Below are 16,113 nucleotides of genomic sequence, written 5' to 3' on the forward strand. Positions count from 1 at the left end.
CATGTGTCTCACTCCCTCTCTCTCTCTATATATATATATATATATTTATATATATATACATAAATTACATATATATACATATACACACGCACAAATACAATACATATGCTTGTCGCGTGTAATACTTGTGGTTCCCACGCTGAGTGACCGTCGTCGTGCACTGACACACTGCCACACTTTCTCACGCACGCGTGAGAGCCTCCTTAAGCGCGCGCCACGCGGCGGGCGGGCCTCTGGGTGAGATCATGTGTAGTCCATGCGCCGAAAGTAGGTTAGCAAGAGCAGTAGAGCTGGAAAGAGCGGACACCACGCGTGGATTCACCGCTTCTTATTCTGCCACCACCGCCGCCGCCACAACAACGTCCTCATATCAACGGGGAAGCTGTTGTTGAAGTAGCCCGGCGCCGTGTCGCCATTATTGTCCGTCTTTACGCGGGAAGAGGAGCTTGACAAGCCATAGGAGGAGTTGTTGTTTGACAGCTCGGAGAAAGTACGCACGCCTTCGCTTCTTGCTCGGTTTGATTTAATTTCTACGCGGAATTGTATGTCTACAAGAAGAATTGGCTAGACTCAACTGTCGACATGAGAGGTGAGTTTACTTTTGTATTTTTTTGCCATTGAAACAAAAGTTGGCATTCGTGTCACGAATTAGAGTCCAAAGTCCGTAGTTTTATAGATGAGCATTTGAACGCATCACTGGGTAAAATATAGGCAATTACAACTATTAACAAATAAAAAGTTGATTCCTAGTTTAATATTTTAATATAATGTATTAATACAAGTTTTGAGAAAACACCGACAAAAGTGTTGCCTATTATTTGTAGAACATATACGCTGAATATTTACATGTACCTATGAACACACCAGTAGTAAGGCGTTATGTTCATTATGATGGGTTTATTTTTTCTGCTAAGGAAGAGCTGTGCGTTGGTGCCCTTCGGCTGACTGGCTGCGGTTATGTAAGAGCTAGGAAAGGGAGGGAGTGAGCAAGCAGGCTGTTTCAAACGTTTAGTAAAACCACTTGGTGTGGAAGAAAATGTCATTTTTTAAGGATTTCCTTCAGAAGAATATTTTCTTGACACTTTAATGTCACCTTGCTGTGAGCCAACAGAAGCAGTATAAATGTATGTTGTACTATAAATGAATGGAAGGACCTTGTTACTTGCTAACCTGTTAAAAATTACCTTTTTGTATTTTTTTTTTTGCGTTTTGTTGCTTTGTGTGTTGTTTTGGCATTATGGCAGACGGCGGTGTGTTATGTGGGGGTGTTTGGGGGAGAGCGATAGGAGGTGCTCCATTGACCTACTTCTGTCATTGTGTGTCATTATTGTGTGTGCGTGTGTGCACACACACACACGCGCGCGTCCTGTAGTCATTTGTTGAAATCAACCATCAAGGGGGAACGCTCATCTTTGACATTCTTTGCACTTTAAATGCACTTTGGAACACCAACACAAACTCAACAAACATAGTAAAAGGCCATACAAACACAAATGCATTTATGAAGTTTTTGTTCATGTGTATTTTGCATACATATAAGTGTATACATTATGCAGACATAACTGTCCAAGGCTGCCCCTTGCACTGTTATGATGTCTGCATGGAACACCGCTGTGACAAAGCCGGATATGGGCACAGCAAGCCCACATTTAACCATGAGGCGCAGCAGGCTTCCGTTAAGCTCAGTTTCCTCTGTCAGCTTGGGTTACCGACATCAACAAGAGGCAATGCCACTCAGGGCTTTACTGGACAGTGAGATATACAGTGGTACTTTGGCTTTCGTAATTAATTAATTCTGAAAGGTTTGAGAAAAGCTGTAACGTACGAAAACCGAATCAATTTTACCCGTAGGCAGTAAGGTAAAGTCAATGACACTGCTCCAGAAATAAACAAAAAAATAAAGTTGATAAAGAATAACTATACTTTTATTGAAGACTCTTTTGGGGGACAACGACAAGGAGCAGAGAGGGAGAATTGGGAGGGTATCTTCACTAACACCTGTTTTATTAACATCTTTACGTCTTTCGAAACATAGCTTCGTGAATTTCATATCTCATTGTCAGGCTGGACCTTATTGTCGATGGTTTTTTACCATACCGTAATATTGTGTAAACTTAGTATTGCAGGATTTGTTGTTGGTTGTGGCATCCCAGAATGGCAAGAAATGCTGGGAGTGCCAAGATGTAAAACACCATAGTTTGTCATGCGCACTATTGTACAATATCCAAGAGAGTGTACGAGAATCAAGGCAAAATATTTTGTCGAAAACTGGGGTGTTCAAGAAGTGTGGTTTGACTGTATTTGGTTTTTGTACATCTGGATAGAAATGTCTCTCTGTATGTCATCTTTTTGTGGGTAATTTGGGAAAAATGAAGGGAACACAGTGTGTGACCCTGCTAGTGCAATTATTAATACATTATGGGCATAAACGACAAACAAAAATACAACACATAGATGCATTGGTTTTGCATATGCCTGAAATTTTCTTATTAAAATTAATTCATTCATATTGAGTGATAAATTGTTGTAAAATCCAACAAGTAATCAGAGAAATTGTGATTTACAGATTTGTTAACACAAATAATCAATTCCAGGGGCACACTCTGGCCGTACAACCTTTAGCTATCAGGCGCCATTTTTAATTCACATCACCATGGTAATTTTCACAGAAGTGCTTCAGGCTCGCTAATTTTTACAAAGTTACATAATTCTTGCAACATATGCACGACGGCGGTTAATGTTTTGGAATAAGGGTTGGTGTAATATAATGTTGTACGTTCAAAGCTGAGGTATCAAAAGTTATTTTGAGCTGAATCACAAGCGCTGCACTCTGTTGACTTGCGTGCAGAGCAGTAGAATCAGTGAATTGGAGGCCCGGCTCACCTAATTGAAGCTCAAAAGGGCCGAAAACTGTAAAGTAGAAAGGTTGCTTGCTGTGCTGTTCTGTGCTGAGTGGAGCTCGGGCTCAAAGCCGCTATCTGTAAAATGTACAGCCTTGGAGAAGTTCACAGCGAGCCTCAGTATGTGTCAAGGTGCCCTTTTTCCATTCTGTCAACTGCACGCAAAGATTCCATGCCACCATTATCTCTACAGCTTCAACTCTTCACCTTGCATGTGTGAATAGTGTTTGCATGGCTCACCCCTTTTGCTTATTATAAACCTATAGATCAATTTGCAAGAGCACAAATGTACACAAAGAGAGGCTCAAAAAGCTTAGCTTTATTTGGACTCAGCAGTATCAGTCTGATAACCAATATCTGCTGCTTGTCCAGCTTTTGCAAACTGATAAGTGACATCTAAATAGACGTGAAACTCAAGGAAACTGTGATTGCTCTTTCATTTCTGTGTGAGCTCGGAGAGTGTGCAAAGTTGCATGCTGTGAACTGAATTCCTCAGTCTGGTTTTGCTTGTGTGGCAGAGGCCCGCTTTGGGTTTAAAATGCCATCAAGGGAGGGAGCGCCAGGCCTAGCGGTAGGGTTGTTTGTGTCGTTGTACAAGTGGAGAACACTTATGGGTGTTTGTAACGAAAAGCGGAAAGTGGAACCTATAAGATCTTGATAAAGTCTTCTGAGACAGTTTGTTCTGTTTCAAAACTATATTCATTCATTCATTTATTTTCTACCGCTTATCCTCACGAGGGTCGCGGTGGGTGCTGGAGCCTATCCCAGCTGTCTTTGGGCGAGAGGCGGGGTATACCCTGGACTGATCGCCAGCCAATCACAGGGCACATATAGACAACCAACCATTCACATAGAAAATAATGTAAATTAAATTAATTCAAGGTTTTACTTAAGTTGTTGAGTATAAGGGTTTTGTGGGAAAAAGGAAACAAGATAATAATTTGATGGAGGTTGAGAGTTCCTTTAGTCTCGTGGGTAAAAGTTCATTCTATAGTTCAGTTCAGGGGTTTGCAACCATTAAAGATACACTCAACAGAGACGAAGACAGACAAAATCAAGGTAACACAACAAAAACAAAAACCACCAGTCACTTAATAACCCAATAATAAATTAACAAAGAAGTAAATGAGAATAATCACTGCAGCCCAAATGTGAACTCACCTTTTGTGGCATAAAGACTTTTCTTACTATTGTTGAACTATCATTAAGTTAGCAACATTGTACTGAGCAGCCTAGACAGAGACTTATGTGCCGCACTACAAACTGGCTAATTTAAGTATGAGAGATTAAATTAACTTGCAGCAGTGGCAGTGTTCATTAACTTTAGAGTGCCTTATTGTTGCTATTGTGAGCTCATTGTTTGGCCAGATTGTACTTAGCAGCCAGGACAGAGACTCGTCTACGACTTTTGTCGATAAGGATGATTTGTTGAAACTTTGTTTATTTCTTTGATGATTTTGTGATGTTGTTTGTTAGTTTTTTGTGTCATATGTCATAGAATTCTTAGCATATAAATATACAACAGTCCTTTTTAGGATGTATGCTGATGGAAATATAGTTTGGGCCATTTTGTGGCTGTCAGCAGTGTGTTGTGACCACAGTCAGATTGGACTCGTCTGGAAACATTCTGTGCCACACATGTAAGGTGATCTTGTGTCTGATTTGGCCTCCTTGTAAATGATGTATACATGCATATCCCAGCAAGTCCTATCAAGTCTCTTTTCGGGGCAAAACAAAGCCGTAAATGTCAGAATTCTTCTGCAATGTGTCTCTTTTTTGCTTGTAAGACATCCATACAGTCAAGGCATTTTGCAGGATGCAGCAATGAGTGCGTTGTAAATTAACCTCCCATTCCATGACAGTTGCATTTGCAGAATAATTACGTGCATTTCTTAATGGTGGGTGAGTGTCAGGTCATTTTTTACTTTTCAGTGTAGGACAGTAGAAGGACAGGGCTTAAAATCACTGAGTAGCTTTATAGATAGGTGTCACTCATTTTAATTTTAATATGTTTTCTGTTATATATAATAGCAATAAATTTTAGATCCTCTCAGACAGAAAGTAGGTTAAGTACAGTATGTCAGTTAAATGTAAAGTGCAGGTAAATAGGACCTTGGACTGTTTGATTAGCTCGGATGAGAGGGCAAAGTCCGAGCAAACAAACTTTTACGGCAAGAAAAAGTGCTGAGCGACAGAGAGACACAGTGATACTGTATGTCTTTCCACACTATGGTATCACTATAAAACAGTGTGAAATGCAAAGACTGTAAACCAAGTCAATTGACAGGTAAAGTTACAGCTTGGCATACTGATGATTCTGTCAGTGATCTCGAATTGGTTGGTAACAATTGAGAGCGAATCAACTAGTTTGTTTTCTAAAGAACACTTATAAGAAGGTAAGCAATGACATATTATGTTCCTTGTAACATACACTCTTGTCATTTGTGGCACCCCATATGGGTTATATGTACAGATACTGTATTCTCAAAGTTTTATAATGACTTATGGACTTTTTAGTTTATTTTAGTTCATAAGGCCCATATAAAGACATGGTTTTTGCCCTGTAATTGTACTCGTAAGGGTTATACAGTAAGTATACGCTCAGGAAAATAAAACAGAAATTCAAAAAACAATCTGTCGCTGCACATTTTTCAAAGTCTGTGTAAAATTTCTCCCTTGGTCCATGCTTGAGCATTGTCGTAAATAGCTATTTACACTAATAGGTATGCTCTTATTGCTTGTATGTGGTCATTAAAGAAACACTTATTTGTGGCACTGCTGGCTGCAACCACAGCAAAAATAGATTTATGGTCTCACTTGAACACAGCTGAAATTTCACTCAAATACTTGACGTGCTGCAACAAGTCGGGAGCCACTATTAGCTACAGCTGGTATTACCACTGGGGAGGAGGTGTTTGTGTGAGTGGGGAGAGGATGGGGGGAGTTACTGTACTTGATGTTTTTAATATTTCCAGATGTTAAACATGTTTGGAAACAACCGCCGGCTCCAGTTGGGCCTTTGCCAAGCTAAACCTGTCATCTGCCTTATGTTATATTGTTTTGCTTCCTCCAAAGCAAAGGTTGCACTCCACCCTTCGCCTCGGTTTACAAAGTCTTTAGTGAAACTGGGTTCCACCTAAAAGCCTGCAAGCAAAAAAGCAACAGGCGCCTCCTACTTTTGCTTAAATGGGAAAGTGTGTCAGTGGAACAGCTTCTGCTCTGTGGGCCTGACTTTGCTGCTCAGCTGACTGGCAGGTGAGTTGCTGAGTTGGAAAGCAAAAGTCACTCTGGCGGCGGCCAATGGAAGCGACTGGGAGCGAGAGAAGGAGGAGCCTCACATGCTGGTTGCCGGGACAACCACCTTTGAATGCGTGCGTTCGTGGAATGCGGCCAGACTGCTGTTATATAACAGGCTGACGGGAGGGGCAGGAGGCCTTGGAGAAGGAGGAAGGGACTTATTTTTTTTTTTCCACTGCCCTTTATTTATTTATATCCTTCCGATGCGTTTCGCTGGTCACCCTAGACACTTAATACAATATGTCACACCACTCACACTCATTTTTTGCTCGAGTGTGTGACGCAGATCTCTCCCAATGAAAGGCTGCATGTGTAGTCAAATCCAATATTGACAGTAATAAAAGCAGGATGGATACATTCCCCGAAGAGATGGGAAGTCAAGCATTCTCCAACCATACCTACATCACCCAGCTGTGAGGAATTGTGGTAGAATGGAATCTTGCACTCAGTCAGCATAGTCACAGTCACTTTTATCTGTTGTCGTTTTCTTATTTGAGATCCTCAGAAGTTTAATTTTTGTTTTTCTGGATTCAGCCTGCAAGCATATTTTTCTTCCTGGAGAAAGCAGGGGCAGAGGGAGAGAGAGAGCCATGAAACTTTATAACCTTAGGCTTCAGCTAATGCAATTGACCTGCTATTCTGGGCCAGAGGAGGCCCAGCTTCTTAGATAAACAACATAATGAAAAGAACATGCTGTTCCTCGGTAAGAAGGCTCAGGCTACCGCATTGAGCCTAAGGTGCATAATGTATCGACTGGTTCCTATGTCAATCACAGGACACTTTGGTTTTCGATATTGTGCTTCAAATGCAGTGAAACTGCCATGAGGTAATCTACAGTTCTTGGGATACTATTAAAATGACTCTACCGGTTTGTTTGTTTTTATGGAGGGGGGAAAGTTTTGGTTCTGCAACCATTTGTGGGATAAATATTGACAGGTTATACATCAGTACATCAGATCAGCTTAGAAATACATGCATGATATTGACTACATCAAATAAGGACTAGTAAGCAAATGCATGTCCACGAACAGACACAAAATTCCACCTTTTACTGGAGCCAGTGGCACAAAAAGTGGGCATGGACTATATAGGATGAGTGGGGGGGGGGGTTATACTAAGTTAGCATTTTCTGTATTTAACAGCTGTTTGTGCAAGTTAAATGTATGATCATTAACGGTATATCCAACATCCAACGTGAAACTAACTTCACTGGAAGTTTTAAAAAAATGAATGATTCCATGAGAATCGGAATGTCAGAACCAGTTTCCATCGATGCCCAACCCTTTTCCTGACTGGACCAACATCAGATTTTTCACTTCTTCCAGTCACAGTCATTGATGTATAAATAATATTAATTTGTTTGTATTTTATGTATTTTTGCATTCTTCTCTCTTTCTGCAGCTCAAATAGAAGTCATACCCTGTAAAATTTGCGGGGACAAATCATCAGGGATTCACTACGGTGTCATCACCTGTGAAGGCTGCAAGGTGAGTTCTCTCTCTTGCAACAAGGAGTTGGCATGTAGACAAAAATGTGCAGTTATGATGTGTCACCTGTCATGAAACTAATTCCAATTCCTGCAAGTATTTTTATAAACCCCACCTGTCTTTTTACATTCTTTCTGCTTGTAGGGTTTCTTCCGACGGAGCCAGCAGAACAATGCTATGTACTCCTGCTCACGACAGAGAAACTGCCTGATTGATCGGACCAATCGAAACCGTTGTCAGCACTGCCGGCTGCAGAAATGCCTTGCTCTGGGCATGAGCCGGGACGGTGAGTTTAAGCATTTGGTTAATCCTGACCCATACCTCAGAGGTGCCGAAATGTGGTGTAGTACATATTGTATGTACGACTTTTACAGAACATAATTTCTTAGGAAGTAAATTATCAGCTTTCCAACATGTTATGTCATAAATATATATTTTTTGTTGCTACAGCGGTGAAGTTTGGTCGCATGTCCAAGAAGCAGCGCGACAGCCTGTATGCAGAGGTCCAGAAGCACCAGCAGTCTCAGGAGTGCGCTGGTATTGTAGCCCGGGAAGAAAGTGGCAACATGGGCGACCATGGCCGCACCTACAGAAGAGTGTCCAGCACAGCACTCGCTGATCTTGATGACTTCACCACACTGCCTGAAGGCCTGCTCTTCGACCTGCCGCTAACCCCGGAGGATGCAGGGGGAGAATACAGGAACCTGGACATGCTGGCCGGCAGTGCAGGTAGCACCTCATCTTCACAGAGCTCACCGGAACAGACCAATTTGGACTTTGTAGACGGCAACCATAGCATTAAGCACGAGTACCAGCTGCTGCACGACTCTGGGCTCTTTTCACACGCTATCCTCAACCCGCTGCCCGACGGATGCTCCCTGCTTGAGCTTGGTACGTGCGACTTTGGTAACACATGAATGCATCAGTCCTGGGGATAGCAATCATCCTAAATCTAATATTCTTTCTTACACAGAGCACATAACACAGTGTGTGGTGAAGTCCCATATAGAGACGTGCCAATATACTACAGAGGAGCTGAAGAGAATGGCGTGGTCCACATACGGCCCTGAAGAGACTCGCATGTATCAAACCAAGGTATGTCTGCTACTCAGTCAAACACGTCCCAGAACGCTGATTTGGTCCATTGCAAAAATTGCATTTTAGGGTCATAAATACCTTTATCAACTGTACAGACTATTTTATAGTAACATCAGAGCAGTCCTTACTGTCATAAGTGTAAAGTATCTGCAAGTAGTAAAAACAATACTGTAAGTTAGAAAATTGTCTGTTGACTTAGTACTGTATTTAAAGTACAGGTTTGTTTATTTTATGCTGATGAATGATGAGTTCCATCATTAGGCTAGGTTAGCCTATTTATTGAGAAAAACATGATCAAACTTGATCAAACAGCTTGTGGATCTGTAGCTAACTGCCATGCTTTTTTTTTAAAGATGTGCAGCAAAGCCTTTTTTTTCTTTAGTGGTGTTATGTATATAAAGAAGGGTTTTTTTCATGACGTCAGGGGATTTTAACAACAAATAAAATATCATGAGGATCAAAATAGTTGTTAATCTACTAGCCAGAATGTAGGTCAGTGTGTTTTTGCTGGAAATCCAATCAGCAGAAAAGCATTGATCACCAATGAACAGAATCAACAGATGAGTGCAAACACAACCTGCATTATTCTTCCTTGCTTATGAACTAACTTCTGTTTATTTTATTTTTTTTACTTCTCTTAGTCAGCTGAGGTGATGTGGCAACAGTGTGCCATTCACATCACCAATGCCATTCAGTATGTGGTGGAGTTTGCCAAGCGCATCTCTGGATTCATGGACCTGTGTCAGAACGATCAGATTATCCTCCTCAAAGCAGGTCAGTAACCTTCAAACATAAAAATAAATCACTTGTACATCTTGTGTTTAGCCACAGTACAGCTGGGGGATGTTGTCGCAAAGAAATGGGCCTTCGGGGATATCGCTGACACCCTTGGCGTGCGTGTTTATTGCTTCTCAGCCTCTTAGTTGTGATAGAGATCGTTATTGTCACATGAAAGTGCATGCGCCGTATATTAGCCTGAAGGGTGGCTGACTTCACAGGAGTTCAACAATCACATGCATGTGGAGTGACTTGAAAAGTGCACATCTCCTCTCTGTCTGAAGAATGGCGGTCCTTGTGTGGATGGTGCTGCTTTATTTTAATTTCAACCATCATATTGTGGAGAATGTCTTAAGTTATGCGTAATCTCCTCACTTGGATTTACTTCTACTGAAAACCAGTCAAACCACTACTTTCCACCCCTCCCTGTTTTTTGTTCGTGTGAAGATGAACGCACGCAATCATATTTACACATACTGTAGAAGTTAATTAACTAGGCTAAATACAATTAAATAAATAATAATTAAATAATTATAATAATTAAATAGAGCCACTACACAGAAAAGGATTAAAAGATGGCAAGAAATACACCTCTGCCGTGTTGCCTGTGCTGTTGTTTTCATGACACATACCAAATACACCACACGGTGACGCTGTTATTACACACTTATGCATCGGTGTTTATCTATGCATCGGTGTTTATCAGAATCATCTCAACATTTGGTACACACCTTTAGAGGACTGACAAGTACATGTGTGTAAAATTGGAATAGGATTGGTTGAAAAACATGGCCACCATCAAGCAAAACGTCTTTGCAGGGATGGGGACAGGACAGAAATATAGAACTGCAGCTCTGTATTAATAGATTTTTCTTTTGTCTTGTATCCCCAGGCTGCATGGACGTTCTTCTGATCCGAATGTGTCGGGCATACAACCCCATCAATAACACTTTGCTCTTTGATGGAAGGTTTGCCCCTTCTCACATTTTTAAAGCACTTGGTGAGTGGCATCTTCTTTTCCCACTTGTTCTTCCTCTGTTGTCACTTTTTGATACATCTTGTCACGTTAAAGTCACGGGTGAGCCATGACAAGCCTGTCTTTCCTTTCCAGGCTGTGATGACCTTGTGGCTGCGGTATTTGACTTGGCAAAAAGCTTGAGTCGTATCCAGATGTCTGATGAAGAGATGGCCCTCTTCACTGCTGCTGTGCTCCTCTCACCTGGTATGTTGTAACTGCTATATGCCAGTATGGAAAAACATTTTTTTCACGGAACATGACAACATGAAAATATTTATTCATGTATTTGTATAAACAACTGGCACCAGCTTTATACATACAATCACCTGATATACCAAATTGATTAATAAAATGAGCTGATCATCTGAGAAATTAGAAGTCTGGCCCCCGGACCGCACTTTGGACACCCCTGAAATAGTTTCCCCACTTCTCTACCTGTCAGACCGACCATGGCTAACAGATGTGCAACAGATCCAGAAGTTGCAGGAAAAGCTGTACGTCGCCCTCCAGCGCTGTCTACAAAAAGGGGGCTCATCAGAGGAGAAACTTGCAAAGGTAAGGCAGCAGCCGTGACCGACACATTGATGTCCCACCAGAATGACTAATGAATTCATGGTTTTGGCTCCTCCTCCAGATGGTCTCCAAACTCCCCATCATGAAGTCCATTTGCAAGCTTCACATTGATAAGCTGGAATTTTTCCGTTTGGTCCACCCCGAGACTGCATACACCTTCCCACCGCTGTACAGGGAGGTGTTTGGCAGCGAAATCACTTTTCCGGACTCTACAGAAGGTTAAGCGGCATCACGCTTAAATATTAAATAAAACAACACCAAAAAAAACAGATTTCTGCCGAGAATTTGCGAGGCCTAGGCAGAGAGAGAGATAAAGCATGTGGCAACAAGCTGAGGCGAAGGCAAAGCAGCCGCTCAATGACAATCCTGCACGCTACACTTTAGGACACACTCCTCTCTCACCTCTGAACGCCCCTCTCCAATCCTTGTGGAGTCGCTCACAGTGCCCCTCGGGCCGCTCAGCTTTACCAGCGCAGGAAGGGTGCTCGGTACCTCTCTTCTCCAAGACACTAAAGAGTGGCTTCAACAAAAAAAATAAAATAAATAAATTTATTTTTCTAAGTTCTTTATAGTACAAAACCTCTCACAGCTCCTGTAAGCTACGGTTGAATGTACCCCCACCCACGCCGCTTAAAGCGTTCAGCACAGCCTGTAGGCCCTATTTTGAATGTACATACTTAACAATCTTTACTTACCTCAAATCTTTTTTTTTTTCCTATACAAATGCTTCAGTTGTGAGTCTGGTAAGAATCCACCTTTTATCACTCGGTATCTTTTAGCAGTGCCCGCTTTTTTGCAGTTTTGCGGCATGTGAACAAAGCGTTCAAAGGGACCATGATCAAATCAATTTCTCAACTAGGGTTTTTTTTTAGATCTATATATATATATAATTTTTTTTTCTTTACTAGCATGCCCCAAAGACACTGATGTAAGTGGGCTTTTTTTAATGCAGTCATTACCTCAGTCCCAGTGCCCTTTCCCATTGCATACGCCACTTAGAGAGAAGTCACAGTGATATTGTGGCAATATTATATATAAAGATTTATAGCACCTATATAGCCGTACGAAGGAGACGGATGACTCTCAAGATGCGTTCACACTTGTTTTGACACTTGTCATGTTTGGTTTTAAGGAACTCTAGTGCTTTTTCCTGTGTCGTTTGGTCAAGTGTGAAAGTGATCATTCGAACCCTGGTGTGCGGACCGAAAGATGGGTCTCGATCTGCTCCAGAGTGAACTCTGGTGTGGCTCAATTGAAATGTAAACGCTGCACAGACCAAAGACGCGGACCAGTTTTGAAAGGACAGTAAATTACATGCAGAAACGATGACTATAGAAAAAATATGGTGGAAGTGCTGTTTCTGTTCTGCTTTCTCCCTCTGTGTGTTTGTGTGGATGTGTGGTGCTCTTTGAAAGTATATTTTCCTAGGTTTTTGTAAAATCTAAGCCGGTCAATATAACAATAACTTTAACATCCAACCCAGCAGATGACATGTTGGTTTGTAATATTTGAGTTATGTCACATATGTCGGAAAAGCTGTCCAATCAAGTTGTTATTTTATGCATGGGTGTGTTCAATGCACAGCTTTTGGTCACTGAAAACATAAGTGTGAATGCGAAGCGAGCCATGGCAAGAAAAGAACCAAACCAAGTGTGAACGCATCCATACTTTGATTGTATAGGAGATAATTAGCACTTACACAAGAGCCTCTTTTGGGCTCCAAAACCAATTGCTGGCACTCATTTTTTTGTGGGTTGCACTTAGGCTGTCATCTTTGATAACCCCATTCGGAAGAACCCAGCTGTGTGAGCAGCATGGACCTCCGCACGTCAATCTTTACCCCGAGAGGTAAAACGGTAATGAAACTGAGAAGTACAAATCTGGCCGCTGCATGTTTTGAATGGTGGAACCGGTCCTGAGGCTGAAAGATTACGAGTGGACAGATGGGCCGCCGTGTTACTTAAGCTCCTTAAACATCGGTTAGAGTGGGATTTATTACCCGCACCGACTCTCACTACTTAAAGCGGTCCCGATTTGGAAAACCTGCTTGTCCGTTTCGCTCCCTCACTACCTCACCCCTCTCAAACGCCACACACAGACTTGTTGAGCTCACATTAGCATCATACTGAAGAGCCTCTTCTACATTATTATAACTATATCATTAGGCACTTGTACAGAGGATAACAATGGCTGCTTCTATTGTCGCCGCAGTGCTATTGTGGAAGGCCTACACAGATTTTCTCTTTTCATGCTACCAGTATTCAAAAAATATATGTATAAAATGTTTTGTTTTATTTGTAGCATACAGAGACAATCACATGGATATAATGAATGTTCATATTTGAGTCCGCACTGCTGGGACAGTGCTGATGGCCACACAGCATACAGTATGATCTCACGTAGCGCAAAAAGGGGTGCCGCTCTTGTCGGGTACTTTATGGCACAGTGGGATTGTGCAATATTGTCTTTCCCATTTTTAAGTAGCATAGATTTAGTTTGGGGCGTCAACAAATGAATCTCGAGTTTAATCAACTCAAGGCCGATTTCTCTGCAGGGTTGGCCAGATTGTAACGAGGTGCAATACTTTGTCATAGAATGTTTAGTATGCCGCTTTTCAATAGCTACAGTCACTCACTACGCAGTTTATCGGGATGAAAGAGCAGTCTGGAAGCCCGGCACTCATGTTCCTCAGGGAGATAGCTTGGCTCTCTGTCCTATGTCCCGCTGTGTCCACAAGACACCTACAAACTGTAGAAGACCTTCAAACCTTCATCACTGTGTACAGTACATGTTCTTGTGAATGATTACAGAAAGTATAAAAGATTTAACCCTTTTCAATATTGCTATTTCAAGACTTTTTGACTTCATAGACTAAATAGAATATTCAAACAAGAAAATGATTGAAAAAAATATGTATAACAGATTAATTATAATCTAATTCTTGTATTGGTTTTGTTGTGATCTTCAATTTTGTCCTGATATGTACTATGATATTTTCCTCATCGGTTTAGTGTCCTTTTTAGTCTTTTTGGAGCGATGTAATTCTATTTTTTTTAAAGAGCGTTTTTAAACATGTCTCCCTAAAAGCTTCTCTTTTGTCATGATCCTTCTGTTTATGATATGTTTATTCTATTTTTAGATCATTATTATTATTATTATTATTGAATCATTATAGATTTAAGTAAGACTTAATTTATGACATGTCATGGATTTTTAAAAAAGCCAGAGAGGTTATTAACACAAGAAAGTGTTATTGCACAATGGTGATATGCTTTGTGGATTTAAGAATGTAATAAAATTCTTTTTACAATGAAAGTCAAACCTTTGTAGCAGTTTCATTAACTCTGCTTTGTATTACAAAAATGACTACACTCTTTTTAGAATTAACAAAAGACTAGAAAAATCAACAAATGCAATTTAAATGTATCTGTTATGTCTTATATATATATATATATATTATGTACACTGTACTGCAGTTTTGGTAGTTCCTCACATTTACTATTGGAAGTGCCAGCGTTTTTGCTTCCTCCCTTTGCAATCACAATTTAGTTTTGAACATAATGTTATAATTACACTTGCAGGTAATTGGCTTGTGGTGTAGATAAAATAAAATGCAACTCTTAGTTGTATTTGTACTATTTGACATGCTATATACTGTAGTTACATAATTTTCTTCTTTTTTAAATTTGCCATTTCTGCGTACCACTACATGTGACCATGTACCATGATGTACAATGTACAATACTTGTACCGCAGTACACGTAGTACTTATACGTAGTATTTTGAATGTCGAAATATTCACACCAAGAAGTACAGTAAAATGCTACTCACTGTCAGTGCTGTCAGATGTTGAACCCAAAACACCCAAAATGGTGTTTTAGTTTTAGCAATAGTTTAGCAATACATAAAAATGAAGGGAGCAGGAACAAGTCACGTGACCGATGATGTAATAAACCCTTAAATCACACACAACAAAATAATATACACAAATATATTCTTTATTGCATGTAAACGGTCCGGCTCTACGCTGACTCTGCCCAAATGAGCATTTTAGTGAAAACTCCACCAAAAAAAAGTGTTAGCTTTACATTTTGCTACATTCAGAACCTTTAGTAAATGTCTATTGAAGCAAGAGGTGTTCTCGTGGTATCATAAGGTACCAATGCAGGTCACTAGCATGTTAGCTGTTAGAATGCTAGCCATTTAGCATCGATAGCATTTTTGTTTCTTTGGCATCTAGGTTCAAATAGTTAAAAAGCCCTGCTCAAGACCTTCTCAAAAACCGGGCCGGATGTTAGCAACACGTAGCATGCCAGTTTAAAGCGTCCTTGATTTTTTAGTAATGTTATGCTAAGAGCCCACTGGGCCGGCACCAGTTGGTGCCAGTTCGAGCCAAAATTAAACGGCAACATGGCAACATGCCGAGCTAACATTAATTCGGCGCCACAGTGAGCCACTACGCGACAATCACATCATCTTTGGCGTGAACTGGCTCCAACTGGCGCCGGCCCAGTGGACTCTTAGCATAACATTACTAAAAGACAAGGACGCTTTAAACTGGTTGCTAACATCTGGCCCGTTTTTTGAGAATGCCTTGAGCAGGGCTTTTTGACTATTAACTCCTAGCATCATTGGCGCAACTTGGCTCGCGCCATTACATTCCAGTGGATTCCAATAGGCGGATGGTTTGTGACATTTGGTTCCACTTGGTGGACACTTGCATCAAGCAATTGGCGCAACAAAGATTTTAAACATTTTGAAATTTTCTTGCCGCCAGACTCAATTGCCGCTGTTACGGGCCACCAAGAGCCAGATGAGAGGCAGTTTGAGCCACTGCAGCCACTAGGCACCTTATTGGTGACAGTAGGCGCTACAGCAAATTATATTGGCGCGAACTGGCACCAAATGGCACCGGCCCAGTGGACTCGAAGCATAAAGAAGCAATGCCAACATATGCCTTGTC

At 41.1% G+C, this 16,113-nt stretch overlaps 1 protein-coding gene across 1 annotated transcript; it reads left to right on the plus strand.

Moving 5' to 3' along the window:
* Nucleotides 1–228: 228 nt before the first annotated feature.
* On the plus strand, nucleotides 229–14,471 carry rorca (RAR-related orphan receptor C a). Its single transcript, XM_058073551.1, has 10 exons — nucleotides 229–589; nucleotides 7,599–7,684; nucleotides 7,829–7,970; nucleotides 8,135–8,575; nucleotides 8,658–8,779; nucleotides 9,424–9,556; nucleotides 10,452–10,559; nucleotides 10,671–10,781; nucleotides 11,020–11,132; nucleotides 11,212–14,471. Exons 1-10 carry the CDS (start codon nucleotides 583–585, stop codon nucleotides 11,371–11,373), a joined length of 1,425 nt encoding a protein of 474 aa, XP_057929534.1. The 5' UTR covers nucleotides 229–582; the 3' UTR covers nucleotides 11,374–14,471.
* Nucleotides 14,472–16,113: the final 1,642 nt, after the last annotated feature.

Source organism: Doryrhamphus excisus, chromosome 5 (genome assembly GCF_030265055.1).
Source record: "Doryrhamphus excisus isolate RoL2022-K1 chromosome 5, RoL_Dexc_1.0, whole genome shotgun sequence".
Taxonomy (NCBI): domain Eukaryota; kingdom Metazoa; phylum Chordata; class Actinopteri; order Syngnathiformes; family Syngnathidae; genus Doryrhamphus; species Doryrhamphus excisus.